A 25,780-nucleotide genomic window follows, 5' to 3' on the forward strand; every position below is an offset into this window, starting at 1 on the left:
CGATGTATTAACAGATCCCTGAAAGACTGTTTCTCAAACAGTTTCATTCATCCCCTATAGGGGGGAGTGGGAAAAAGTATTCTCAGCCTTTCCGGCTAGAGAGAAGAGAATTACATCCAAACTTGGCTCCCAGGAATGGGGATTTGGGACAAAGATGCCCCATCCGCTCCTCCTTTCTGCTAGCGGAGACACAGGAAAGGAATTCTTTTGCATCCTCCGGTTCACCCCACCATCATTCATTTCTCAGAGCGACCTTTCCCTGCCACACTGCCTCCATTAGGCCCTCATGTCACTAACCACTGTTAGAAGTCCCTATCTCACGACCCGACATATTGTAGATTTGTGTAGCGTCACCCCCACTGGAACGTGAGCTATAGGCAGTAGGAGGCTGTTTGGGGGCTAGAACGTGGCTGACCCAGTGTGGGTGATTAAAAAAAAAAGTGTTGAATAAATGAGTGAATGAGTGGACAGAATCCATGCCTCTTAACTACTGGGCAGTGTTGGGTTGATGACAAGGCTATGGGCCTGGAGTCAGACATTCTCGGGTTTGAATTTTGGCTCCATCCCTTCCTAGCTGTGATCTTGGCACAATGGCTGGCTCTCTCTGAGCCTCAGGCTTCCTCCCGGAAACGGAGGTAATAATTGCTTCTTTTGTTACCTTGAGGTCTTAAGGCGGTATTCCGTGTTAACTATTATTATGTTTATTACATGGTAACTTGTCATAAGGCCTGGGAAAGAACCTGTTTGAGGTGTGATGTGATGAATGATTCCAAGTGTGAGATAGGGAATCAGACAAAGCCAGGGCCACTGCTGTGTGACTTTGGCGAGTGACTTCACCTCTCTGAACCTCAGCTTCTCTAAAATGGGAATAAATAATATCCACCTCAGGGGGGTCTTGAGAGTTCAATTAAGAATGTTTCCCAGGTGTTTTCTTAGCACAGGCTGTCAGGTGGTGGACTCCTTAGCTTTATTAGGATAATTTCTTTCTTTCTGTTTATTTCTTCAGTATTTCACGTTCCTCCCTCCCTCCCTCTCTCCCTTCTTTCCTTTTTTGAAGCCTGGGTAATTTTGTTTGTTTTTATTTTTTCTTAATGTTTATTTAATTTTGAGAGAGAGAGAGAGAGAGCAGGGAAGGGGCAGAGAGAGTGGGAGGCACAGAATCTGAAGCAGGCTCCAGCCCCACGCTGTCAGCCCAGAGCCCCATGCGGGGCTCGAACTCACAAACCACAGCATCACTACCTGAGCTGAAGTCGGACACTCGACTGACTGAGCCACCCAGGCGCCCCAGAGGCCTGGGTAATTTTGTAAAACCTAAAAATTTTTTTAAAATTATAGTGTCGCTGTAACGTATATAAAGTGTTAAACATTAAGTTATAGCTCAGTTAAATCTGTATAGAGTAAATACATTAATGAAAACACCCATATAAAAATATGTTAAAAAATGGGAGTATTGCCCGCAACCCAAAAACCTTATTCACGCTTACTTTTAGTCATTCCTTTCCAAAGGTAACCACTTTTTTTTTTAATTTTTTTTTTAACGTTTATTTATTTTTGAGACAGAGAAAGACAGAGCATGAACAAGGGAGGAGCAGAGAGAGAGGGAGACACAGACTCTGAAGCAGCCTCCAGGCTCCGAGCTGTCAGCACGGAGCCCGATGCAGGGCTCGAACTCACGGACTGTGAGATCATGACCTGAGCAGAAGTCGGAAGCTCAACCGACTGAGCCACCCAGGTGCCCCAGGGATGTAATTGATTTTTTAAAAATGTTTATTTATTTTCAAGAGAGAAAGCCCAAGTGGGGGAGGCACGGAAAGAGAGGGGGACAGAGGATCCAAAGTAAGCTCTGAGCTGACTCCGAGATGACACCAGAGAGCCCAATGTGGGGCTGGAACCGTGAGATCATGACTTGAGTAGAAGTCAGGTGCCCAACCAACTGAGCCACTCAGGCGCCCCTATTATTATTTTTAAGTAGGCTCAACGCCCAGCGTGGAGCGCAACACAGGGCCTGAACTCACGACCTTGAGATCAAGACCTGAGCTGAGATCAAGAGTCAGACGCCTAACTGGCTGAGCTACCCACGTGCCCCCAAACTAGTTAATTCTTAAATTAAAATGTGAATATTGTAAAAATTGTACTCTTTGGCTCGCATTGTCTTCCTTTAGAAAGGATTTGATTTCCTTCTATCGTGCAGACAGAGTACGTATGGATAGATCACCGGGATCCAGATGAGGCGGACGTGTTTTCGGTTTGCCGTTCCTGCTGGCATGCGGGCTCTCCTGTCTCTCCTAGGAAGGCTGGAGGTGTTTACTAGGTCCCTTCTCCTTAGCAGGTCCTCAATTCCCATCCTTGTTTCCCTATTGCTACGAGACTGCCGATGTCTCTTCTTGGCTCTTTAGTGCTTTGGAAGCAACTTTCTTCTTGAATTCTTGGTTTGTGCTGATTTCTTTCTTTCTCTCTTTTTTTGAGTTTGTTTATTTATGTATTTATGTATTTATTTATTTTTAAGCCATCTCTACACCCAACGTGGAGCTCGAACTCACCACCCTGAGATCATGAGTGACAAGCTCGCTCTTCTGACTGAGCCCGCCAGGCGCCCCAGCTTCATTGCAACTTCATTTCTTGGTGTTCTCCCAGCATGGTCACAACCTAGGGGGTGGCAAATGCCTGAAGGGGATACCGCGGGCAGACTGTCAGGCTCATCTCATCACATTTCTCTTGGAGATCGTGATTCTTTCTTTCTTTCTTTTTTTTTTTTACATTTATTTTTTGCGAGGTGGTGGGAGGGGCAGAGAGAGGGAGACAGAGGATCCAAGCAGGGCCCGATCGATCGACTGGGGGCTCCAACTCACCAAGTGCGAGATCATGACCTGAGCGGAAATCAAGAGTAGGCCACTTGACCTACTGAGCCACCCGGGTGCCCCTGAGACCTTGATTCTTTAACTTCTGGCTGTGTTGGTGGCTCTCTGATGCCTCCATCAGTTGTTTTTATTTCATTGCATTCAGCTTTTAGAGCTGAATTTTGGTGAGAGTCGACCCCCAGCCACTCCATCCATATTGATGCTTTTTTTTTTTTTTTTTTGGAATAATCAAAAATTTAAATTTTCAGGAGCGTGCCTACCTGGCTCAGTCAGTAGAGTATGCAACTCTTTTCAAGTTTATTTTTGAAAGAGAGAGCATGGGGGTGGGGCAGAGAGAGGGGGACAGAGGATCTGAAGCAGGCTCAGCGCTGACAGCAGAGAGACTAATGTGGGGTTTGAATTTACGAACCATGAGAGCACGACCTGAGCTGAAGTCGGACACTTAACCTACTGAGCCACCCAGGCGCCCCATAGAATATGAAACTCTTGATCTCAGCATTGTAAGTTGGAGCCCCACACTGGGTGTAGAGATTATTAAAAATAAATGAATGGAACCTGGGTGGCTCAGTTGGTTAAGCATCCGACTGCAGCTCAGGCCATGATCTCTTGGTTTGTGAGTTCAAGCCCTGTGTGGGGCTCTGTGCTGTCAGCACAGAGCCTGCTTGGATCTTCTGTCCCCCTCTCTGCCCTCCCCTGCTTGTGTGCATGTGTGCTCTCTGTCTCAAAAATAAACATGGGGTGGGGGTGCTGGGTGGCTCAGCTGGTTAAGCATCCGACTCTTGGTTTCGGCTCAGGTCACAATCTCACAAAACTTGCTGGGGGTTTTCCCTCCCCCTCTCTCTCTGCCCATATCCCACTCGGTCTCTCTCTCAAAAATATACTTAAAACAAATAAACATAAAAAACTAAAAATCTTTAAGGAAACCTCTCAATTTTCAAAAGAAAGTTCACTTTTATTTATGCCCATGTGTTTGTAGGCTCCTGAATGTGCTGGGTCTTTCTGTGGGGTGATCTGACTCTGAGCCTGGGCTTCAAGGGAGAAAGTTCCTCATGTCCGCATCCCCTGCAGGACTCAGCTCCAGGAAGACCCTGATGTGCCTTCTAGATGAGGGAGAGGTCTTCAGGGAGGGTTCTTGGAGGGAATAGATGTTGGGGCAAAATGGACAGGGTCTGTGAACTTCCAGGTTTGGCTGAGGCATCAGGTCTGGCCGGCAGAGATGGAGTCTGAGGTGTTGGCACAGACGGACAGGCAGAGGGACAAAGGGAGAGACAAACAGGGCAAGTCGAAGATGAAGTCAGCATGTAAGTCGAGAGTCAGGGAATGAAAAGATCAAAACGAGAGCGTGAAAACGGGCAGGTGTGGATGTTAACAGAGAGGGGGCTGGAGGTGACAGGATCCGGACCTGTGGTAGGAGAATCCTAGTCCCCAAAGATGGCCATCTTCTCCAGTTCCTGGATCCTGGGAAGTGTGCTGTCCTGGTGGGCCCGATCCAATCCTGTGAGCCCATAAAGGCAGAGAGAACTGTCTCCCGCTGGAAGAGGAGGAGAAGGCAGAAGGAAGATGGGGCAGAAGGGAGAGTCCGAAAGATTCTGGATCTGAGGTGTAGGGTACACACACAAGGACCGGAGAGAGGCTTCTAGGAGCTGAGGACGGGTGGCCCCAGGTCACAACCAGTGAGGAAGCAGGGTCCTTGGGACAACCCCAAGTCTCGATTGTGCAACAATCCTCCCCTGTTGGGAACAGGAGGGCAGACAGGGCAGACAGGTGACAAGGTCAGCGACTGAGGGGATGATGGATGGGGATGGAGGGGACAGAGCTGCTCAGTGAGCAGACAGACAACGCCGGGGAGTGAGAAAACTGAGCCCGGCGACCTTGGCGAGAGCCTGTGGCACAGCCGGATGTCACTTTCCAGGCTAGGATTGGGGGGAGGGGGCTTGCCATGACCCAGTCGGCTGAGGCCTGGGGACAGATCCTGAAAGGAGAAAGTGCTGCTAGATGTAAGAACTTTATTTCCATATGGAGCTTGGGGTGGGGTCTGGCGGGGGGGGGGGGGGGGGGGGGGGGTGTACATGCAGGTGTTCTCCAGCTCCCTCCCCACCCCTATAGCTTCTGGGAGGGCCTGAGAATGTACAGGAAGTGGGTCTTGCGGGCGGGCAGCTTTGAGTGGAAGGATCCCTGGGTCCCCTCTTTGAGGCTGTCCTCGTGGGTCCCCTCGCGGAGCCCGTCCCGGATGGCCTGCAAGCGGTGTCGCTTCTCGCTGAGCCAGCGGCCGCCCTCCTGAACATCCTGGTGGGATCTCCTGCGTGGCAGCTTCATGATCCAGAAGGCAACTCGGGGATGGGGTTCAGGGCGGAAGGTGTCGATGGCTTTAGGGACAGGCACCAGGGCCTCCTTCTCCTCTACCTTGGGCACCTGGGGAGGAGGAACAAGGAGACCTATTAAACTCCAAATGACAACCCCAGGATGCTGAGTTCCCAGCTGGCACATTCAACCCATTTTGCCCACCTACAGGGCGCTTTGGGAGTTTAAAGCTCATTTTGTGCTTTACAAAAGCACTGGGTTTACAAGTGCTTTTGCGTTAAAAATACTGAGATTTATAGACTACTCTGGGATTGAAAGCACATTTTAGAGGTTTCGAAAGCATTTTAGGATTAAACCTACTCTTAAGGTTTAGAAAGCAGTTGGAAATGTACAAATCACTTTGGGATTAAAAGCTCTTGGTTTTACTAAAGAATGACTGCAGTTGCAACGTGTGATCTTTTTTTTTTTTTTTTTAAGTTTGTTTATTTTGAGAGAGAGAGAGCACGCAGAGTAGGGGCAGAGAGTTGGGGGGAGAGAGAATCCCAAGCAGGCTCTACATCGTCAGTGCAGAGCCTGATGCAGGGCTTGAACTCACGAATCGTGAGATCATGACCTGAGCTGAAATCAACAATCAGATGCTTAACCGATGACTGAGCCACCCACACGCCCCACAACGTGTGATCCTTGATTGAATCCTGCATCAAAAATCAAATCGGGGGGGGGGGGGGGGGGGGATGGGCTAAATGGGTGATGGCACTAAAGGAGGGCACTCATTGGGATGGGCACGGGGTGTTATATGTGTGTAAGTGATGAATCACTAAATTCTATCCCTGAAATCATTATGACACTATATGTTAACTAACTTGGATTTAAATTAAAACAAAAATCACATCAGTTCTTATGGACAGCTTTCGGTCAACTGGGGACATTTGAATATGGACTGAATGTCTGCTTGGTCCTTGCTACTCAAAGCGTGGGCAGTGGACCAGCGGCCTCAGTAACATTGGGAGTTTGGTAGACATACAGGTTAGCAAATTAGATGTCCAGACCTACTGAATCAGAGTCTGCATTTTTCTGAGAGGTCCTGCAGGAGACTGTTATGGGTTGACTTGTGTCTCCACTTCCCCACCTCCATTTGTGTGTTGAAGTCCTAACCCCCAGGACCTCAGAATGTGATCTTACTTGGAAACAGGGTCATTGCAGATATCATTAGTTAAGACGAAGGTCATTAGGATGGGCCCTCACCTAATATGCCTGGTATCCTTATGCAAAGGGAAATTTGGACATAGGGAGTGTACTCAGGGAGAAGGCCATGTGAAAATGAAGACGAACAGAGAAGGGATGCTTTCTACATTTCAAGGAATGCCAAAAAGTTTCAGCAGACCACCCTGGAAACTAGAGGAGAGGCATGGAACAGATTCGTCCTCGCAGCCTCGGAAAGAACCAACCCTGATGAACACCTTGATCTTGAACTTGTAGCCTCCGGAACTGGGAAACAATAAACTTCTGTTGTTTAAGCCACCCAATCAGTGGTACTTTATTATGGCAGCCTGAGCAAACGAATGCAGGGACAATAGTGTGATTATCAGTGTTAAATTTCTTGGGTGTACAAATGGTACTGTGATATGGGGTGCCTGGGTGGCTTAGTGGATTAAGCGCCAGTCTCTTGATTTCGTCTCGGGTCGTGATTTCACAGTTTGTGAGAATGAGACCACACACACACACACACACACACACACACACACACACACATACACAAGCACTTTGTGGTTAGAATCGCCCTTAGCAGTTTACAAAGGTGAGAGACGCAAAGCATTAGGGATTCCTAAAGCACTTTGGAACGAAAAATCACATTTTGAAGTTTATGAGAGTGAGATTTCCCAAGGCCTTTGGGGTAGATTAAAAAATACTTGGAGGTTTGCAGAGTACTTTAGATAAAAGCACCCTTTGAGGTTTACAAGGGTGAAGATTAAAAGCACTTGGAATTAAAAGCCCTTCAGGGTTTACAAACTTTTCTGGGGCTTGCTATGTGAGTGGGGACATACTCTGGGGTTGTAAACCTCATTTCTGAGAGCTGGTTTGTCCATTTGACAGATGACAAAACTGAGGCCCGGAGAAAAGAAGTGCTGAACGGTCAGAGTGGGAATATCCACTCATCTTCTCCCAAACGACAGAAAATGTTCGAGCTTGGACACATTGTCCAGGGCAGGTCCTAACCTTCCAGTCACTCTCCAAATTCCCCTCTCCCGGCTCAATGGACGCCACCACCTGCTCGGAGATCAGCACCTCTCCAGTTTTGTTGTCTGTCACCTGTGAGGACAGGAGGAGAGAGTGAGAGCAAAACCACTTTCTTCCTCTGCCTTCCTCCCCACAGATACTGCAGCATGAGAGATCATGGGAGGACTCCAGGAGGGACTTCCCAGCATAGGCACCTTGTCGATCTGGAGGTGGCTAGAGAGAGTGTTGTTCCCCAGCCGGTGCTCCTGGTTCTCTTCTTGGTGGTAATTCCTGGGGAGGCCCCGGAAGTCCATGGGGGCAGAGAAGAAGCTGTCCATGCCCCGCAGAAAGTCATCCTGGGGGGGTGGGGGGGTGGAACCATTGTTCTGTTGGACCCCAAGACTCCCCAGTAAATCTGAAGCCCTGCCAGCATGCTGTTGAGGCCTTGCCCCATGTACCTCCCATCTCCTTCTCTCTCTGTCTTCTGACCCTTAGGGCCTAACCGGGTCACCTTCTGCCCCATCCCCCATCTGGCCTGTCTCTATTCTGTTCCATTACCTTCCTATTCATGCTCCCCCCTCCCCGCTCGGTCCTACAATCTCTATGGCCCCATCCCCTTCTCCTTCAAAGTCTCCAGTCTCTGTCGCTCCAGTCTTTTGTCTCTGTCCCATCTCCCTCTCTGCTTGATTTCCTCTCTCTCTTCCTATCACTCAGTCTGCCTGTCGCTCTCTATTCATCTCTCTTTCCCTTTGATTCCCTCTCTTCCTGTCTGTCCTTTGGCCTGGCAGCAACCCGTCTTCCATTCTACCAGTCTCTCTCTCCGAACCCCTTCCATCCCTCAGTCTCCATCCTCCCTACCCCCCCTTCCCTCTTCTCTTCTTTTTACTTCTTGCTCCCAACCCTCGTCATTGCTCACTTTGAGGAACAGCCGGGTGAAGCCTTGGATTAGGCTCTGGAGGCCCAGAATACCCGAGGAGCTCTCCTGGGCATCAGCATCGCGGATCGGTGCTGCCGCGGAGGGGGGCACCAAGGCAGAGGGGAGCAGCAGCAGCAGGACCAGAGTCCACATTGTGGGGCGGGCAGGGAGGCTGTGGCAGCGGTAGGGGTCAGAGGCCCCGCCCTCCACGAGCCCCTGCCCCCTAGCAGTCACACCCCCTCTACCCAATACCCCTTTCCCGTCCGAGCCTCAGTCAATTCCCCACATCTCCCCGCTCCCCTGTCCACCCACCCTACCCCCTCCATCGCGTCGGGCCCTCCCCCTCCTCCCGGGCCCGCCTCTTCTGGCCTCACACACGGTTCTCAGTCCTTTCCTTCACCCACATTCATACCCAGATCTCATTCCTCACCTTCTCCCACGCCCTGCCCCTTCTTTTGGGCCTCGCCTTTATGCTAGACCACAGCCCGGTCACCGGACTCCCAGACCCCGGCCGTCCGTCCACGGACTGTTAAATCCGAACAGTTCTGGTCTCGAGCCCAGGCGGGATTACCTGGAGCGTTGGATGAGCTCCGCGAGCCTTAGCCTCGCTCCTACTATCTGGCCACGCCCCCATCCGCTGACCTCACCCGCGAGCCAGGCCTGCTACTGGGTGGTCACGCCCTTAAGGGCAGAGCCACGACTCTATTTGTTAGCCACACCCCCACCGTCAGACCACGCCCCTGTCGGTTGACCTGGGCCCTCAAGATCCTGTGTGGCCTGTGTTCTCGGATTTTGGCCCTCTCGCCCCCCTCCAATCTCAGATGGCCACGCCCCTTGACTTAGAGCCATGCCCCCACACCTGGGCCATTCGTCTGTGCCCCAGATCTTGCCGCCAGCCCCCTCAGTTCCATTCTTAGGCTGCCAAATGCGTGAAAAGCCCGAGACCGAGCAGTCATTCTGGTTCACCCACTCCTTAGTTTTGCATTTATCTCTGAGTTTCTCCGTGTTCTTTCTCATCTTCTCCAAGATTTGAAACGATTACTGCCCTCCACAGAGTGCAGTGCAAGGGACGCTGAACTGGGGTCCTCTTCCGTTCCGCTGAAAAGCCCCGACCTCTCTGGAAACCCAAATCCAGTCCTATGTTCTACCTTCCAAGGAGCCCAGAATTCAGGCTCCCTGAATTCTTTTGTGTTCTTATCACTTCCACGTCCCCAACACACAAATACATGGAGGGTGGTAGCCAAAAGTCCAGGCCCCCAGACTCCTCCTCCCTCACACCCAGGTTTCTTGGCCCCCGTCAACCTCCTCTCCGAGACCTAGGAGTCCGGACCCCCCATCCGTCACCTCTCCCAGGGATGCAAGCATCTGAAGCCTGAAGTTCCCACCGGGCCCAAGCTAGACTTCACCTCTCCTTTGCCAAAGCAAAAATCCTCCTGCGAACTGTCACCGTCGGATCCCTCTTCCCTGTGTCCGGCGCCCGGGCCCGCCCCCCCCCCCTCCGGTCCCTCCCACTTTTCCCAAACAAAGCTCCCGGGCAACTTTCTCCCTCGCAGCGCCCCGCCCGCCCGCGGCTCCCCAGCCCCAGGCCGGGAGGTAGGAAGGCTCCGGCGGGAGTCGGGGATCCAGCTTTGGGGTGTGTGAGTTGGGGTGGGAAGCTACGGGTTATGAGTTGAGGTGTTTGTGGGACCGTCTCAGGATTGCTTGCCGCCCTCTTTTTGCCCGGGGCCCCGAGTTTGCGCTTGTGACCGAGTCTTAGTGAGGTGTTGGAACTTTCGCCGGAGTTGGGGTGTCTGGTGATGGGTCTGAGTCTGGGATTGCGCCCTCGGGAGTGGGTGAGGGCCGGGGACTTTGGCGGGTGTGTCTGGGGGTGTGAGTGTACGCGGCGATGTGGTTTTGAAGTGAGAAAGGACCCCGTGCGTGTTTCTGACCGAATTGGTTTCCGTGTGTCATTTGCGGGCGCCTGGTCCTCCTAATGGAGAAAGGAGGCCCCCGGGGTGGCATAGGGCGGGCTACAGTGCTTTCTGGATCTTCAGTCTTGCCTCTTCCGAAGTTTAGGGCCTGGGGCGGGAAATTAGTGGGGACCTTTCTTACCCGGCTCCTCCGTCCCTTTGTCTGGCCACATGGGGGAGAGCTGGGCTGGGATTTTGGCCTACGGGGGTCCTGAACGCCTCAGCGCCACTGGGCTCGGCCTGGGGTCTTTGTCTCGGCCTGGGCTTCAGGGTCCGAGGGAGGAGGGGGATGGGAGCCTGGACTCTGGGGTCCTGGGAAAACTGTGGAAGACGTGGAGCCGCCTGGGAGGCGGGATCTGACTGTATTGGAAAAAGTTTTTCCCTGTTCCTGGCCTCCGGAAAGTCACTGGGAACTTGAGTTGGATCCGAGCCCAAGGCGCAGGGGGAGGGGAGGGAAGGGGCGGGGCCGGGGGCCAGAGGGGAGGCGCCCTCGCCGGCCAGCCCCTCCCCTGATGGGGGTTGTGGGAAACTGGGGGAGGGGACGCCGGGGCCCTTTGTTCTGGGGGAGGGGACGCCGGGGCCCTTTGTTCTGGCTCTCCTGATGGCAGGGCGCCCTTGCCCCCCAGTTTGTGGTTCTGTGGGTCTTTCCTGGTCTCGGCTTGAGTCTCTGCCCTGAGTCTCTGTCTCGCCTCTCTCTGGGTCTCTGTCCCCTCCTCTCTGGGTCTGCCCTCCTCTTTCTCTGGGTCTCTATCTGCTCTCTCTCTGAGTGTCTCCCCCCCCCCCCCCCCCCCCCCCCCCCCCCACTGGATCTCTGTTTCCCCCTCTCTGGGACTCTGTCTCATGCTCTCTGGGTCTCTGTCCCTCTCACTGGATCTCTGTTCCCCTCTCTGGACACCCCCCCCCCCCATCTTACTATGGCCTAGGCCCCTCCTTCTTTTCTAGCAGCTGCTGTCCACATCCTAGCACCTGTTCTTGGGATGGGACTGAGAAGATCTCATCCACACCCTGGTTCCCTGCAGCTAGGCCCCGACTCCTGTCTTCTTGAAACCAGTAATCCTTACCCAAAGGTTCGGCCCTCATGGGCCCTAGGCCCTACTCTGGGGTCTTCAAGACTTCGCCACAACCCAGGCTCCCCTGGAAACACAGAGGACACTCTCACCCTCACCCTAAGCTTCCCCAGAAATCCAGCCCCTTTCTGCAGGACGTAGGGATCCCGGCTCCCAGCTTCCTTCAGACCCAGAAATCCAGGCCCCCAGCCCTCGCCTCCCTCAGACCCAGCAATCTGAACTCCCAGCCCTCCCAGCCCTGAAGGCTCTCTGGGGTGGTTGGGGAACCTTGCTGAGCTCTGTGTTCCTCCAGGCCCAGATGGGGGAACCCCGGGCTGGGGCCCCCCTGGACGATGGCAGTGGCTGGACAGGAAGTGAGGAAGGAAGTGAGGAGGGCACCGGCGGCAGCGAGGGGGCTGGGGGAGATGGGGGCCCAGACGCAGAAGGTGTGTGGAGTCCAGACATCGAGCAGAGCTTCCAGGAGGCCCTGGCGATCTACCCACCATGTGGCCGGCGGAAAATCATCCTGTCTGATGAAGGCAAGATGTATGGTGAGTCCACCCCTCTCTTTTGTCTTTGGCCCCCACTGATTAATACAGATCATGACCAACATGTCTGGAGCCTTAAATGGCGTTAAGGTCCAAGCACATTGTATGCTCACAGGGACTCAGGCAGGAGCCGGCATCGCTGTTTGCACAAAGGAGGAAACTGAGGCACAGAAAGGTTCAGTGATTTGCCGAAGGTCACAGAACCAGTAGGCGGTGAAGCTGGGATTTGAGCCCGGGCGGGTCTGGCTCCAAAGCCTGAGGCGGTAACGCCTCTTCCACACCGCGGTCCCAGCTGGCCGCCATTGCTTCTGTCCCCTTCCCTGGTGTCCTGTTTGTTGGGAAGTCCCGCGAAGGTCTAACTCTGTTCCATCTTTGACTCTTCAGGTCGGAATGAACTGATTGCCCGCTACATCAAGCTGAGAACAGGGAAGACCCGAACCCGCAAACAGGTCTCAGAACTGACTTGTGGGCTTCTCTCTGGGGCGGGCTTGTCTTCTTGGGGCCATCCTACCATGGGTGGGTTCAGGTTCCAGAAGGATCTGGTTCGTGTGCTTTTGTCTGTCTTGGCTGGCACCTCTGTTAGTTTGCTGTACTGTGCCTATTTTGGTATGGATTTCTTCCCAGTGTGTTAGAGAGGGAGCTGGACCGAAAGAGCCAAAGACCGGATTTGCTGGGTCTGGGGAAGATGAGTAGGGTTAATGAGAAGAGACTAGCCTCTGTGGACACATCTGTGTCAGCAAAGCACCTGCAACAGCTACCATGTTCTGTGTGTTTGTCATCTTTCATGTTCTGGTAGCTCCGGGGGGCACCCGGAGGGTGGGAAGGGAGAGGGCGTGCAAGAGGCAAGTGGCGGTGGCCTGAATCCCTTCTTTGTCACTCCCCGCAGGTCTCTAGCCACATCCAGGTTCTGGCTCGAAGGAAATCAAGGGAAATCCAGTCCAAGCTCAAGGTATAGACTAAGGCAGACACCCAGAGCGAAGGGGACTGAGACCCTGAGAGAGGGGGACAGAAACCCAGAGAGAGGGGGACAGAGACCAAGGGAGAGGGGGCAGAGACCCAGAGAATGGGGGACAGAGGATCAGAAAGAGGGGACCCAGAGAGACCCAAAGAGAAAGAGGGACAGAGGTTCAGAGAGAGGGAGACAGAGACCCAGAGAGAGAGGTCAACAGAAATCCAGAGAAAGGGGGACAGAGAGACCCAGAGTGGGTAACAGAGAACCAGAGATGGGGACAGAGTCACACAGAGAGGTAGACAGATTGAGGAAGTAGAGATCCAGGGTGGGGGGTTCGTGGCCCAGCCAGGGGGGGTGGATAGAAGCCCTGGGTGGGGGAAGAGATTCATAGAGAGAGGGGAACAGAGATTTAGCTGAGGGCAGGCAAGAAGGATAGGGTGTCAGGCCTCTCCTCTGGCTACTGCAATCTTCCCCCTCCCTCTCCTCTCCTCCTGATGGTCCCCCTTCCCATCTTGTGCTGTGAGAACCTCCTCTTCGTCTCTTTCTGGTTCATCTTCCCATTTTTTTGGTCCCTGGCTGGCCTGCCTATTGTTTCCGTGTCCAGAAATCTTCACTTTGTTTGGAGATACTCACATCCCTTTTCTTCATTCTCTGAGTTTCCGCTTCCCTCTTGGCCTGAGACCCTCATGTTCTCCTCCTCTGGGTGTGAGGGGTTTGGTTTTATTTTATTTTGTTTGCGCCTCTTCCTTTGGATTTGGGGACCACCACTTCCTGTTGCTTTTTTTTTTGTACCCAGAAGCCTCCCTCTCCTTTCTCTCCAGGTCTAAAAAAAAATCTTCACTTCTGGTCTTTTCTGGACCTCGCTGTCCTGTCTCTATCCTGTCCAAGCTAGGGAATGTTCGCTGCCTATTCCCTCGGGGTCTGAAATGCTCATTTCCTGTTGCCTGCATATCCGGAAACCTTGACTTCCGGCTCTTTCTTGACCTAGAAACCCTCATGCTGTGTACTGTCTTATATTCTGGGTATAGGAGCCCCTTTCCCCCTCAAGGCCTGGCCCTCTCTCCTTCCTGTTTCATATTCATCCTTGCTCCCCCTTCCTCCCATTTTTCAGCTCAGGGTGGGGGAGCTATAGGGATTGAGAAGGCAGGAAGGTGAGAACTCAGGCCTCACTTCCTAAGTCATGTTTTCTTTCCTCCTTTGGCACCCTCCCCCACCCCCACGGGCAGGCCTTGAATGTGGTAAGTGCCCCTGCCCATCCTACCCCTCCGCTCCTTTCCCCCAGACATTCCTGAGGGGGCCAGGAGGGGCAGAGGGCTGTAGGAAGAAGGATTTGTGCCCTCCCCCAATCGCCTTGACTCCCCAACTCTGCCTCTCCCCTCGCTTGCCCTTCCCTGGCGTTGACCTACCCCTGCTGTGCCAACTGGGACTCCCCGTTAATGCGGACCCCCAACTTCTCCTCCAGGACCAGGTTTCCAAGGACAAGGCTTTCCAGACAATGGCCACCATGTCCTCAGCCCAGCTCATCTCAGCACCTTCCCTGCAGGCCAAACTGGGTCCTGCTGGTCCTCAGGTGGCTTAGGGATTGTGGGAGGGGTGGGGCTGCGGTTTCAAAAGGGGACTGACTGACTGACCCCCTTCTTTTGTCTCTTTTTCAGGCCTCTGAGCTTTTCCAATTTTGGTCAGGGGGCTCTGGGTCCCCCTGGAATGTTCCAGAGTGAGTACTTTCTGTTCTGGGTCAGCATCCCCCAGGCCTGTTTCCTCCACACAGACCTTCCTTACCCCACCTTCCAGCTCCCAACTCCTTTGTGAGCACGGATTCTGCAGCTAGCTATCTGGATTGAATCCCAGAGAGGAGGCTGTGTGATGGTCTGGAGAATAGGATGAGGCCTGAGCTGGCACAGCGAAGGGGGACAGGACAGAGAGGGTCAGGAGGAGGGGTGGGGCTGGGGCCTCATGGGCTGGGAGCCAAGGGGCAGAGGAAAGGACCGTGTCTGGGGTCTTGCTGGTGACTGGGGTTGGTGGCACAGTCCGAGATATGTGTCCCGGGGCAGGGGCAGGTTTGGGGAAGAAAGGAGCTCAGTGTGGGACTGGATGAATGTGTGGGGCCAGGAGGATGTCCACGGGGATAATGGCATCCCAGTGAGATTGTCTGGGCCCCAGAGGCTCATGGGTAGGCTTGTTCCCATCCCACAGAGGTGTTCTTGGGCCTGAGGGGAGAGCAGGAGTCTTCTCTCAGAGTCGAAAGGAAGAAAATAGGTCCCCAAAGTACATGGGAATGTCTATTTTAGCCCTGAGAGAGCCCTAAGGGTGACGGAATGTGATTCCAGCCTAGCAGAATAGAAACAGGCCCCAGAGACTCATGGGAAGTGCAGTTTTCAGCCCAGAGAGGAGCCAGTGGATCGAAGCTGGGTGTTGGTGGGGCATTGTGGCCTCAGGACAGTGACGAGTGGCGTTGAGGGTGTTGCCAGAGCGAGTGAAGTGCCATGCTGTGGCATCTGGGCTCCACGGAGAGAAGAAAGTTCCCTGGGGGGGGGGGGGGGGTGCTGGGACGCTGGAAAAGATCAGGACAGGTCCCCTTGGCTGAAGGAACTGCAGGTTTGCGGGAAGGAGGCTGAGCTGGAAGGAGGGGTGGGTCGGCACTGGGGTCCCACCGTTAGGGGAGCTAATAGTCAACGGGGAGACAAATGTTAACGAACTCATCACCTGCCTAAACACAGAATCAAAGAGTATGTGATATGGTGCAGAGGACTGCAACAGGTTCTGGGTTGAGGAAGAGAGTTCTGGGGGTTTCTCTGAGGAGATAACGTTGAAGGCAGGCAGAGTAGGACTTAACCAGGTGAAGAAGGGGGGTTGGGAATATTTTAGGCAGTGAAAACAGCATGTGCCAAGATCCTGAGGTCTGGTGAGTTCCAGGAAATGAGAGAAGGTATTAAGCCACCGGCCAGTCCGATGTTTATTGAGCACCTGTTAAGTGCCTGGTCCTCCGTTTAGATTGGGACGCAGCATTACATAAGTGAGACAGAATCCCTGCCTTCATGGAGCTGACGTGTTTGGAGAGGGGAGGAGACCGACAGTAAACACATAAATAAGCATTCATGCGAAAGGAATAAGTGCAGGAAGTAAAGCAGGGCGTATGTGCTCTATTTAGACAGGTGTCAAGAAGGGCCACTCTGAAGGGGTGGCGTGTGGCCAGCAGCCCTGATGACAAGAGATGAAGTCAGTGGGTAGGGTACTGGGGTTGAGATTTCAGAATTGGGATGATGAGTACTGGGCCAAGGGCCCTGGGAGTCGAGATCTGAAGGTCCCTGGAGTTTGTGTCTTTCTGATTCTGGTCTTTTGACTTTTTAAATTATTTATTTATTAAAAAAATTTTTTTAATGTTTATTTTTGAGAGAGAGAGAGAGACAGAGAGAGAGAGACAGAGGGTGGGCGGGGGAGGGGCAGAGAGCGAGGGAGACACAGAATCCGAAGCAGGTTCCAGGCTCTGAGCTGTCAGCACAGAGCCTGACGCCGGGCTTGAACTCATGAACCGTGAGATCATGACCTGAAGTCAGACACTCAACCTACTGAGCCACCCAGGTGCCCCTGGACTTTTAAAAAAAATTTAAGAATTTTTATTTTTTTTAAAGTGTTTATGTATTTGTTTTTGAGAGAGAGAGTGTGTGCTTGAGAGCGAGTGGGGGAGGGGCAGAGAGAGAGAGAGAGAGAGAGAGAGAATCTCAAGTTGTCAGTGGAGAGCTGGATGCGGGGCTCGATTTCACGGCTGTGAGATTACAATCTGAGTTGAAATCAAGAGTCAGACGCTTAGCCGACTGAGTCCCTATTTTTATTATTTTTTCAAGATTTTATTTTTAAGTGATCTCTACACCCAATGTGGGGCTCGAACCCACAACCCCGAGATCAAGAATTGTATGCTCTGCTGACTGAGCCCGCCAGGTGCTGCTAGTCTTTTTGACTCGTGATCTCTTACTGACCTTTGACCCCAAGTGTAGTCTCCATGACCTCTGACCTTTCAACCTCACCATCATCTTCTCAGCTACCCACAGGTAATAGGTTTCTAGAGCTGTTCTGTCAGATACTACAGTCACTAGCCACAGCCTGTTATTGAATCTTCAGTTAATTAAAGTTAAGTTAAATGAAAAAAGTCAGTCCCTCAGGCACTCTAGCCACATTCGTGCTCAGTAGTCATGAGTCATGTGCTCAGCAGCAACGTGTGCCTGGGGGCTACCATATTGGACAGGGCAGATGTAGAGCATGTCCGTCATTGTGGAAAGTTCTATCGGACAGCACTCCTTTAGATTTTGTGGCGCTGCTTCCTCACCCCAGACTTTGGACTAACGTCCCATCTCCTGACCGTTGGTCGTTTTCTCCTACCCTCCTGACCCTCACCCTCCTCTTTCTCCACATTTCCCATTTCTTCATGTGTGTTTATTTTTGAGAGAGAGAGAGAGAGAGAGCGAGAGCGGGGAAGGGGCATGAGAGAGGGAGACACAGAATCTGAGGCAGACTCCAGGCTCTCGGGGGCTGTGAGGATTCAGTGAACTCTCTCTCTCTCTTTTTTTTTTTTAATGTTTGTTTGTTTTTGAGAGAGAGAGAGAGAGAGCTTGAGTGAGCTGGGGAGGGGCAGAGAGAGGGAGGCAGAGGATCTGAAGTGGGCTCTGAGCTGACAGAAGAGAGCCTGATGTGGGGCTCGAATCCACGGGCCGCGAGATCATGGCCGGAGCTGAAGTCAGATGCTTAACCGACCGAGCCACCCAGGGGCCCCGATTCAGTGAACTCTTGCCCATAACATGCTACTATAGGGTCTGGCTTTTGGTGTCCTCGAGTAAACATTAGCCTGTATAGTTACCATCTTTCGACCTTGCTGACCCCCAGCTTCCTTTCTCCCTCAGTGTGAAGCCATTCTCACAGACGCCGTTCTCGTTGTCACTGACCCCCCCATCTACTGACCTCCCAGGTAAGAGTCTGCTCTCCACCTTCCTTGTCTCCCCGCTCTCCTCAATCCCGGCTGCCTTTCCTTCCCCTTCCATTAATCAGGAAACGCATTTCTGTATAGGTCCAGGTCTGAGGAAAGCTGAGTGATAGAATTTGTAGTGGTTAATATCGTGGCCTCTGAATCCGGAGACGCTGGGTTTGTGTTCTGCCACTTGCTACCTAAAGGACGTTGAGGAGGTGTATTAGTCAAGATTCTTCCAGCTGCAGGTGGCAGACACTCAAATCAAGCTCGATGACACAAAGAAAAAGAAAAAAAAAAAAAAGAGTTTGTTGGCCTAGGTAACTGATATTTCAGGAGTTGTGGCTTCAGGCATGGCTGGATCCAGGGGCTCAAGTGGTAGTGTCAGATTTGCTTGGTTCTGCTTTCCCCTGTGGTGTGTGGTGGCTTCATTGCCAGGCAGGCTCTGCCCACCTGGCAAGAAAGACGGCTTCCGGAAGTCCATGAGGCTTTGGTCCTAAGAACTCACACTGGTGAAAGAGAACTCTCAGGTTCCACAGATTCATCAATTCGAAATGCTTTTGGCTGCAAGTAACAGAATGCCCAAGTTAATAGTGCCTTAAGTAATAAAGGCTTTAATGATTTCACCTAACAAGGAGTCTGGAGGTGGGGTGCTCCTGTGCTGGCTCAGCAGCTCAGCAATATCAGACCTGGCATCTCTAGAGGTCCTTTGGCCTCTTATTGTCCCAAGATGGCTGTTGTGATTCCAGGCATCATGTCTCAAGCGGCACTTGACCAGGGCCAAAAGCTTTCTCCTCCCCAAGTTCTGTCTTTTTCATTCAGGAAGAAACTCCTTCTCAGAAGCCCCTCAGCAGATTTCCCCTAACGTCTCATTGGCCAGGACTGTGTCACATGGCCATCTCTAGTTGCAAGGGAGGCTGGGAAAGTGAGTATGTAGCTTTTTTAGCTTCTAAGCGGAGGCAGGCAAGAGAGAAGAATGCTTGATGTATTTAATACATGTTAGCAATTTTTGTTGTGCTTTTCTTTTCTCTTTCTCTAGGGTACGAGCCCCCCCAAGCCCTCTCGCCCCCTGCCCTGCCCCCACCTGCCCCGTCACCCCCAGCCTGGCAGGCTCGGGCCCTGGGCACTGCCCGATTGCAGCTGGTAGAGTTCTCAGCCTTTGTGGAACCGCCGGATGCAGTCGACTCTGTGAGTGCAATTTTAGAATAGTCGCTGGCGGGGGGTGGGGGGGTGGGGGTCGGAATGCAGAGAGTTATAGGGAGGGAAAGCATAACGCGGTGGTTCTCAAACTTTAGCAGGTATCAGAATAACATGGAGGGCTTGTGGAAACACAGACTGCTGGGCTCCACCTTCAAATTCTGATGCGGTAGAGTCTGGTGTGGGGCTTGAGAATTTGCATTTCTAACCCTCTCCCAGACATTTGTTGATGCTGCTGGTCTGGAGACCACACTTTGGGAACCACTAGCGTGGAGGGACTGGATGGTCATGGGGTCATGGTTAGGTTGCTCAGAGAAACTCCCCAGGCCGTTGCGTGTTCACTCGGGAAACATTTTTGAGTGCCTACTGTGTGCCAGGCTTTGTGGTGGACCCTGGGAACCTGGAAAGGCAGGTCTTGTTTCTAGGCCTGAGCTTTTCCTGGCCTAGGATGGAGATAGATGCCATACTAGTCAGGGTGGGCTGACTGTTAGAAGAAATAACCCTAAACCCTCAGGGAATGAACATCCTAGAAGTTTCTCTCTCCTGTAACATTTCCATGTAGGTGTCCAGTAGGAGGCTTCCACACAGTGATTTCGGGAAATTCCAGGCTCCTTCCATTTTGTGGTTCTGACATTTTCTAGGGCTTCAGAATCTGCTGCTGGATTCCCTACATCTGGCCAGCAGATGGTGGAAGGGAGAGACTCAAGAATTGTGCAGGAGGTTTTATGGATCTGGTTTGGAAGTGGCAACTAGCAGGTTCTGCTCTCATCCCATTGGCCAGAATTTAGTCATGCGGCCACACCTAACTGCAAAGGAGTCTGGGAAGTGTAGTTTTGCTGCGTGAAAAGGAACAGGGGTTTGTGAACACATAGTAGTCTCTGCTACAGCCAAATAAACACCAATTGCTGGGTATGGTGGTCCTCTAAAACCCAAGTTAGATCAGGTTGAAACCCTCCCATCTCACTTGGAGTAAAGGCTAAAGTCCTCTCAGTTGCCCACAGGGCTGTGCACAATCTGACCCCCATTCCTGCTCTGTCCTCGCCTCCTGCCCTCATACCCTTGCCCACTCTGCTCTAGCCACACTGGCTTCCATGCTCTTTCTCAAACACACCAGGCCCACTCCTGCCTCAGGACCTTTGCATCTGCTATTCTTGCCACCTGGAATATGTTTTCCTCAGATAGTTCCCACATTCTCCCTCCATTCACTCAGGACTTTGCTTGTCTTCTCAGATTGGCTTTCCCAGACCACTTCATGGAAAATACCAGCTGCCATCACTCTTGACCCTCTTACTGTGATTTTTGGGAATTTTTTTCAAAGAAGTTGTCACTCTCTGAGATTTATATTATCTGTGGGTTGAGTTTAAAATTTTTCTTTCTTTCTCTTAAGCTGTTTTTTTAAAGAGTTTATTTTGAAGTAATCTCTACACCCAACGTGAGGCTCAAACTTATAACCCCAAGAGTCACATGCTCTACCGACTGAGCCAGCCAGGGACCCCTAAAATTTTCCGTCTTTGCCAGCGGACTCCATGAGGCCAGAAATTTTGCCTGGTAGCCCTAGGGGCCAGAATAGTGCCCACACAGTAGGTCTCTCAGGAGATGTCTGTTGAATAATGAATATGTGCTGGGATAGGGGAGGCTCAAGTTTTTGTGGGTGTACAAAGGAGTCATTCTGCCTGGGAAGTTAGTGAAGGCTTCCTTGAGATGACAACAGTTCAGTTGGGCTTTGAGGGTTACATGGGAGTATACCACGTGCAGAACTTTATGTTCCAGAAAGAGCATGAAGTTCGCAGGAAAACAAATAATTGAATATGGTGGGGGCTGGTGAGGCTGCCGATAGGTGGGCAGGTGCTGGTTCTGGAGGACCTGGCATTGCCAAGCTAAGGGACCCAGACTTTCTCCTGAGTGTGATGGGGAACCATAGAAAAGAGAGGTCCCATCTGATTGCCCAAGCGAGGCTTTCAGGAAGAGGTAGATTTGCATAGTCTTGGGCCTTAGAAGATGGAGGGAGGACTTGTATTGAAAGAGAAGATGGGGGAAGGTAGGAGAATTTCAGAATACGGATAAGAAGTGATAAGAATGGAGAGATGGGGAGTCTTGATCTGGGCTGTGTGGATTCTATCCATCCATGCATCCATCTTTCCATCCATTGACTGAACGTTTGTGAGCATCTATTTGTGAGAGCCTCCAGGTTGGGGGGTGTGGGCTTTGTCCTGGGTGCTCTGGGGAGCCACGGAAGGGTTGTGAGCAGGGGAGGTCCAGGGCTCTGGGAGTCTGTAAGGGATGACCTGGAGAGTAGAGATCGGAGGCTGGGAGGCCAGGGAGGAGGCTGGGGTGAGAGTGGGAGAGGACAGGGCAGTGGGGATGGAGAGCAGGGGACAGGGCTTGGGGACTGAAATATTGGGGGGCAGAAGAGAATGGTGACAGTTCTGGGGAGTCAGGCCCAGCATCTGGGTGGACGGTGTGAAACAGCTAGTGGGTTGCTGGGGGTACAGTATGGGATGGGCTTGAGCAAGTGAGCATCTGTCACTCCTCATTCATGGCCGACCCTTCTCAGTACCAGAGGCACCTGTTTGTACACATCAGCCAGCACTGCCCCAGCCCTGGAGCGCCCCCCCTCGAGAGTGTGGACGTCCGGCAGATCTATGACAAATTCCCTGAGAAAAAGGGTGGCCTGCGGGAGCTGTACGATCGCGGGCCCCCTCACGCCTTCTTCTTGGTCAAGTTCTGGGTGAGTTCTGCCACCAAAAGAAAAGCGCTCACAAATCACGTGGCCTCTGGCTCTAAGGGAGACAAGCTCAGGCCTTACCAGTCCTCATGGCTCAGAGTGTCAGCCCCCTTGTAACAAGGAACACAGAGGAATTTTATCCCCAGGCCAGGAATGGATAGGACCCGTGCAGGCGTAGGGAGAGGACTTGGACCTCCCCGGGTCCCACTAGACTTTGCCACAACCAGTGGTGTGACTGATGTGGACTTAGGGATTGGCTTGCAACCTTCCAGACTTCCCTGCACCCCACCTGACCACGTGAAGCCTTGTTGCTAAGGAATGGTTCCCCTCCCTTAGCAAATAAGAGTCATGGAATTTGGTCTCTAAACAGAGGACAGACCCTAGCAGACCCTGTTGTTAGAGAATGGTCTTGAGGAAGTGACTGATGGAACTGGAAGGGGCTTTGTGAAGGCATTTATTTATTTATTTATTATTATTTTTTTTTTTTTAATTTTTTTTTTCAACGTTTTTTTTTTTTTTTTTTTAATTTTATTTTTGGGCCAGAGAGAGACAGAGCATGAACGGGGGAGGGGCAGAGAGAGAGGGAGACACAGAATCGGAAACAGGCTCCAGGCTCCGAGCCATCAGCCCAGAGCCTGACGCGGGACTCGAACTCACGGACCGCGAGATCGTGACCTGGCTGAAGTCGGACGCTTAACCGACTGTGCCACCCAGGCGCCCCAGGCATTTATTTATTTATTAACAGTCATTTATTGAGCACTTACTATATATAGGCCCTATGCCAAGTGCTATGTATGTAATCATGAATAAGAGGTCCATCTTGGGTCTTTCTTAGGCCCACCTGGTTTGGTGTTCACTATGATGGCTGATGTTATAGGGGCCCAATAAACATCGTGGATGTTTAGGGGGTGTTAACTCTTATTAACCAGAGCTGTGGCATGATCTAGTCTCCTAGAAGGAAGCCTGCCGAGGGCTTGAAGTTCATGAGCTTTGCATGATTATAAAGTGTTCTAGTGTGTAGTGGCCCAAGGCGGCTCTGAGGATGTGCTGCCGAGGTCTTAGACGTGTTAGGACTTGAGACAGGCCTTATCAGGTCCCAGATCAGGAGAACGATCCCTAGGAAGCCCAGCAGGGGTTGCAGGGGTGCGGCTGGGAAGGTGGGAGTAGCCATTGTCAGGGTGATGGATGGAGTCAGGGCCCTGAGGAGAGGACTAAACCACCTCAGAGAGTTACCTGGTCAGGTCAGCAGCTGAGGTTAGGAAGAGGAAGAGGTGTGCTTCCCAAAAAGGTGCCCAAGGAACTCAGGCCACTGGTGTGATGAGGTTTTAGGCTTCTTTGGGCCCTACTTGGCCTAATTAATGGACTGTCTGCCCCCTTAGCTGAGGATTGGCTGAAAGGGCCTGGGAGAGTGTTCTGGAAAGGAGTCTGGCTTCCCCAGGCCCCTTTGCTAGGGAGTAGCCACTTGCCTTAGCACCCAGGGCCACGAAGTAACTCCCTCTGTGAGGGAGTCTCTGGTTGCTAGGGAGTAGCTGGCTCCATAGTAACCAGAGGTTTGGAAGGGGCTAACCTCTTGAGTTGGGGGCTCCAAGAGAAGAAAGTTGAATTCCAGGGCTCCTTTGTTGGGGGTGGAGTTACTGGAGAGAGAGTTATTGGACCATTTTAGGAAGCCAGACTTCTCCCATACTGATGGAAGGGTGGGTGTGTTCCAGAAACAGGCTCATGGAGAAGCAGGGACCTTGAATGCTAAGGAAGAGAGGTGGGCAAATGCAGGGCTATGGGGGGCAACCAGGCCATGGGGCAGAGTTCCCACTTTAGAGGCGTCCCCACCATTTACAGGGAACTTCCTCTCCAACTCACCTGTGCCTCCCTCCCCATCCCCCAGGCGGACCTGAACTGGGGCCCTAGTGGCGAAGAGGTAGGGGCCGGCGGCAGCAGTGGTGGTTTCTATGGAGTGAGCAGCCAGTACGAGAGCCTGGAGCACATGACCCTCACCTGTTCCTCCAAGGTCTGCTCCTTTGGCAAGCAGGTGGTGGAGAAGGTGGAGGTGAGGCTGGAGGGATAGAATTCCGGGCGGGTGAGCACCCAGCCGCCTGGCACTTTGGGGGTGCAATAGCTCACGCACTTGAGTGTCTGTGTGCTGGGGTGGGGGTGGGGGTGGGGGAGTGTTTTATCCTCTTTGGGGACTTAATGCACGGGCTGGGAGCTAACACTGAAATCCAAAGTTGCATGTAGGGGTTACTTTGAAGGCTCAAAGGTTACATGTGGTACAGAGATTTATAGATGCTAAGATTCAGAAGGTTCTTAGGGATATGGAGGAATCTGCAGGGCAAGGAGGCTCAGGGGCCACACTTAGGGATTGCTGAGGACTTGAGGGGTCTTGAACTCAGAGGTCATATAGAGTCCGGAGACCTGGTGGACGGGTCTTTGGAGGATGTGAGGGTATCTGAGGGCCTGGAGGTTAGTGCAGTTCAGAGGTCATTGAGGCTTCAGAGCACAGTTTTGAGAGGCTGGAGGGGTCCCTGGTTTGCAGGCTCAGTGATCCCAAGTTGGATACCTGAGGGTTCAGGTCCCATCTCGGGTCACCACGGATGGAGCAATGGGAAAATGACCGCGGTGGGGAGCGGGCATGGCATCGGAGGGGCACAGAGTGGGGCTCAGTTCCTGGGGTGACCCCTGTGTCTCTCAGTCACCGTCCTCCCTACTCTGCGCCCCCATCCTGGTTCAGACGGAGCGTGCCCAGCTGGAGGACGGGAGGTTTGTGTACCGCCTGCTGCGCTCACCCATGTGTGAGTACCTGGTGAATTTCTTGCACAAACTTCGGCAGCTGCCCGAGCGCTATATGATGAACAGTGTCCTGGAGAACTTCACCATCCTCCAGGTGATGCACTGGGGCTGGGCCGGAGCCGGGGCGCTGATGTGGTGGGGAGTGCCCACGACAGACCCTCAGCCTGGGGACCCTGACACAGGGGGATCCCTCCTCATGGGAGAAACTGACCTCGAGGACATCCCGTGGTGGATCCTCAGTTTAAGGGACCTCCTCCATAGGGAACTTAACCTTAGCTCAGGGAACATGATCCGGTGGGACTCCTTTACCTCTGATATGCCATCTCATGTGAGTCCCCTCACTGCCAACAGTCGAATGAAGAAACTGACATGTCAGGCATCCCTTCTCCCTACTCCCTAGGGAATGTGATAAGGTGGGGACCTCTTCCCTGCGTATCCCATGGCACCTTGGGGAGGGCACAGTGGTCCCCACTCTCCCTCTTTGTTTTGTTTTTGTTTTTTGCATAAACCCTTTCTCTTGGCCTCCTTGGCAGGTGGTAACAAACCGAGACACCCAGGAGCTGCTGCTCTGCACCGCCTACGTCTTTGAGGTCTCCACCAGCGAGCGGGGGGCCCAGCACCACATTTACCGTCTGGTCAGGGACTGAAAGGGGACCCCAAAAGTGGCTCATGCCCGGAATACCCTCCAAAAGTGGCTCGTGCCCGGAATACCCTCCTTCCAGGAAGGACCCCCAGCTCTCTTCATGCTTATTTGGGGAGGGGGCGCTGATCCCTGTTAGAGGGGACCTTACAAAGCTGGGTGGCAAAAGCTGGAAGGTTGGATGCTGATACTGGGACTTCACAGTGGTGTCTGAAAGGACAGATCACTCCAGAGCATGGGGACTGGGGACAGGAGTGAGACAACCCTGAGGTATAGCACTGGTTTCTCAGTCTCTTAACAGGTGCCCTCCCCCAACTTGGTTCTGGATGTTTTTTTTGGGGGGGGGGCTTTGATATGGTTTGTCCCTCTGTCTTTCAGCACACCCCGTCTCCCTTTCCCAACCTGCCTCTCCTTACCACCCTCACCCTGTGACCTTAAGATCAAGATCGAATATTGAAGGTTAACACTTTCTGTGCCGGAGCAGAGCCAGGTGGGCCCTGGAAATATTTTTTTTAATATAACAAGAGATATTTATAAGTGGGTATTAGGGTTGTGACTTTTTCTCAGCTGGGCAAGCAGTGGGGTGAGTCTTTTCATCTCATCCTCTCTTCTAAATGAGACGTGGGCTATGCTGTGTTGCCTCCCCTCACCCGCAAAGTGTGTTGGTTCGTGTTTTGACAGAGGATAAAACTA

At 52.5% G+C, this 25,780-nt stretch overlaps 2 protein-coding genes across 8 annotated transcripts; one reads left to right on the forward strand and one right to left on the reverse strand.

The window, feature by feature from the left end:
• Positions 1-4,904: 4,904 nt before the first annotated feature.
• Positions 4,905-9,779, reverse strand: DKKL1 (dickkopf like acrosomal protein 1). 3 transcript variants are annotated; one of them, XM_042920319.1, is made up of 5 exons: positions 9,699-9,779; positions 8,293-8,464; positions 7,592-7,732; positions 7,377-7,469; positions 4,905-5,270 (listed from the first exon to the last, which is right to left on the reverse strand). In XM_042920319.1, the coding sequence occupies exons 2-5, from the start codon at positions 8,443-8,445 to the stop codon at positions 4,959-4,961; spliced, it is 699 nt and encodes a 232-aa protein (XP_042776253.1). In that variant the 5' UTR covers positions 8,446-8,464; positions 9,699-9,779; the 3' UTR covers positions 4,905-4,958. The 3 variants fall into 3 exon arrangements, with proteins under 3 accessions (XP_042776253.1, XP_042776252.1, XP_042776251.1); XM_042920318.1 differs by lacking the exon at positions 9,699-9,779 and adding an exon at positions 8,864-8,946; XM_042920317.1 differs by lacking the exon at positions 9,699-9,779 and adding an exon at positions 8,723-8,857.
• Positions 9,780-9,837: 58 nt separating this feature from the next.
• TEAD2 (TEA domain transcription factor 2) lies at positions 9,838-25,764 on the forward strand. 5 transcript variants are annotated; one of them, XR_006197119.1, is made up of 14 exons: positions 11,165-11,308; positions 11,601-11,838; positions 12,220-12,284; positions 12,722-12,784; positions 14,014-14,025; positions 14,250-14,357; positions 14,443-14,501; positions 17,680-17,744; positions 18,781-18,929; positions 21,493-21,666; positions 23,546-23,707; positions 24,389-24,541; positions 24,981-25,357; positions 25,466-25,764. XR_006197119.1 is itself a non-coding variant. In XM_042918831.1 (13 exons), the coding sequence occupies exons 2-13, from the start codon at positions 11,607-11,609 to the stop codon at positions 25,092-25,094; spliced, it is 1,356 nt and encodes a 451-aa protein (XP_042774765.1). In that variant the 5' UTR covers positions 9,838-9,885; positions 11,601-11,606; the 3' UTR covers positions 25,095-25,764. The 5 variants fall into 5 exon arrangements, 4 of the variants coding, with proteins under 4 accessions (XP_042774765.1, XP_042774766.1, XP_042774762.1 ...); XM_042918831.1 differs by lacking the exon at positions 11,165-11,308 and adding an exon at positions 9,838-9,885 and having other exon boundaries at positions 24,981-25,764; XM_042918832.1 differs by lacking the exon at positions 11,165-11,308 and adding an exon at positions 9,859-9,925 and having other exon boundaries at positions 24,981-25,764.
• The last annotated feature ends 16 nt before the right edge of the window (positions 25,765-25,780 follow it).

Source organism: Panthera leo, chromosome E2 (genome assembly GCF_018350215.1).
Source record: "Panthera leo isolate Ple1 chromosome E2, P.leo_Ple1_pat1.1, whole genome shotgun sequence".
Classification (NCBI taxonomy): domain Eukaryota; kingdom Metazoa; phylum Chordata; class Mammalia; order Carnivora; family Felidae; genus Panthera; species Panthera leo.

What these genes read in the sequence shown, in the direction of transcription:
- DKKL1 (XM_042920319.1), bottom strand. Translation starts at nt 8,445, where the DNA reads ATGTGGACTCTGGTCCTGCTGCTGCTGCTCCCCTCTGCCTTGGTGCCC. An exon ending in GCCACCTCCAGATCGACAAG is followed by an intron (nt 7,470 to 7,591) that starts GTGCCTATGCTG and finishes CTGTCCTCACAG; the next exon opens with GTGACAGACAACAAAACTGG. An exon ending in ATTTGGAGAGTGACTGGAAG is followed by an intron (nt 5,271 to 7,376) that starts GTTAGGACCTGC and finishes CCTCCTCCCCAG; the next exon opens with GTGCCCAAGGTAGAGGAGAA.
- TEAD2 (XM_042918828.1), top strand. Translation starts at nt 11,219, where the DNA reads ATGGGACTGAGAAGATCTCATCCACACCCTGGTTCCCTGCAGCTAGGC. An exon ending in CCAGTAATCCTTACCCAAAG is followed by an intron (nt 11,309 to 11,600) that starts GTTCGGCCCTCA and finishes GTGTTCCTCCAG; the next exon opens with GCCCAGATGGGGGAACCCCG. An exon ending in TGGGTCCTGCTGGTCCTCAG is followed by an intron (nt 14,358 to 14,442) that starts GTGGCTTAGGGA and finishes TCTCTTTTTCAG; the next exon opens with GCCTCTGAGCTTTTCCAATT.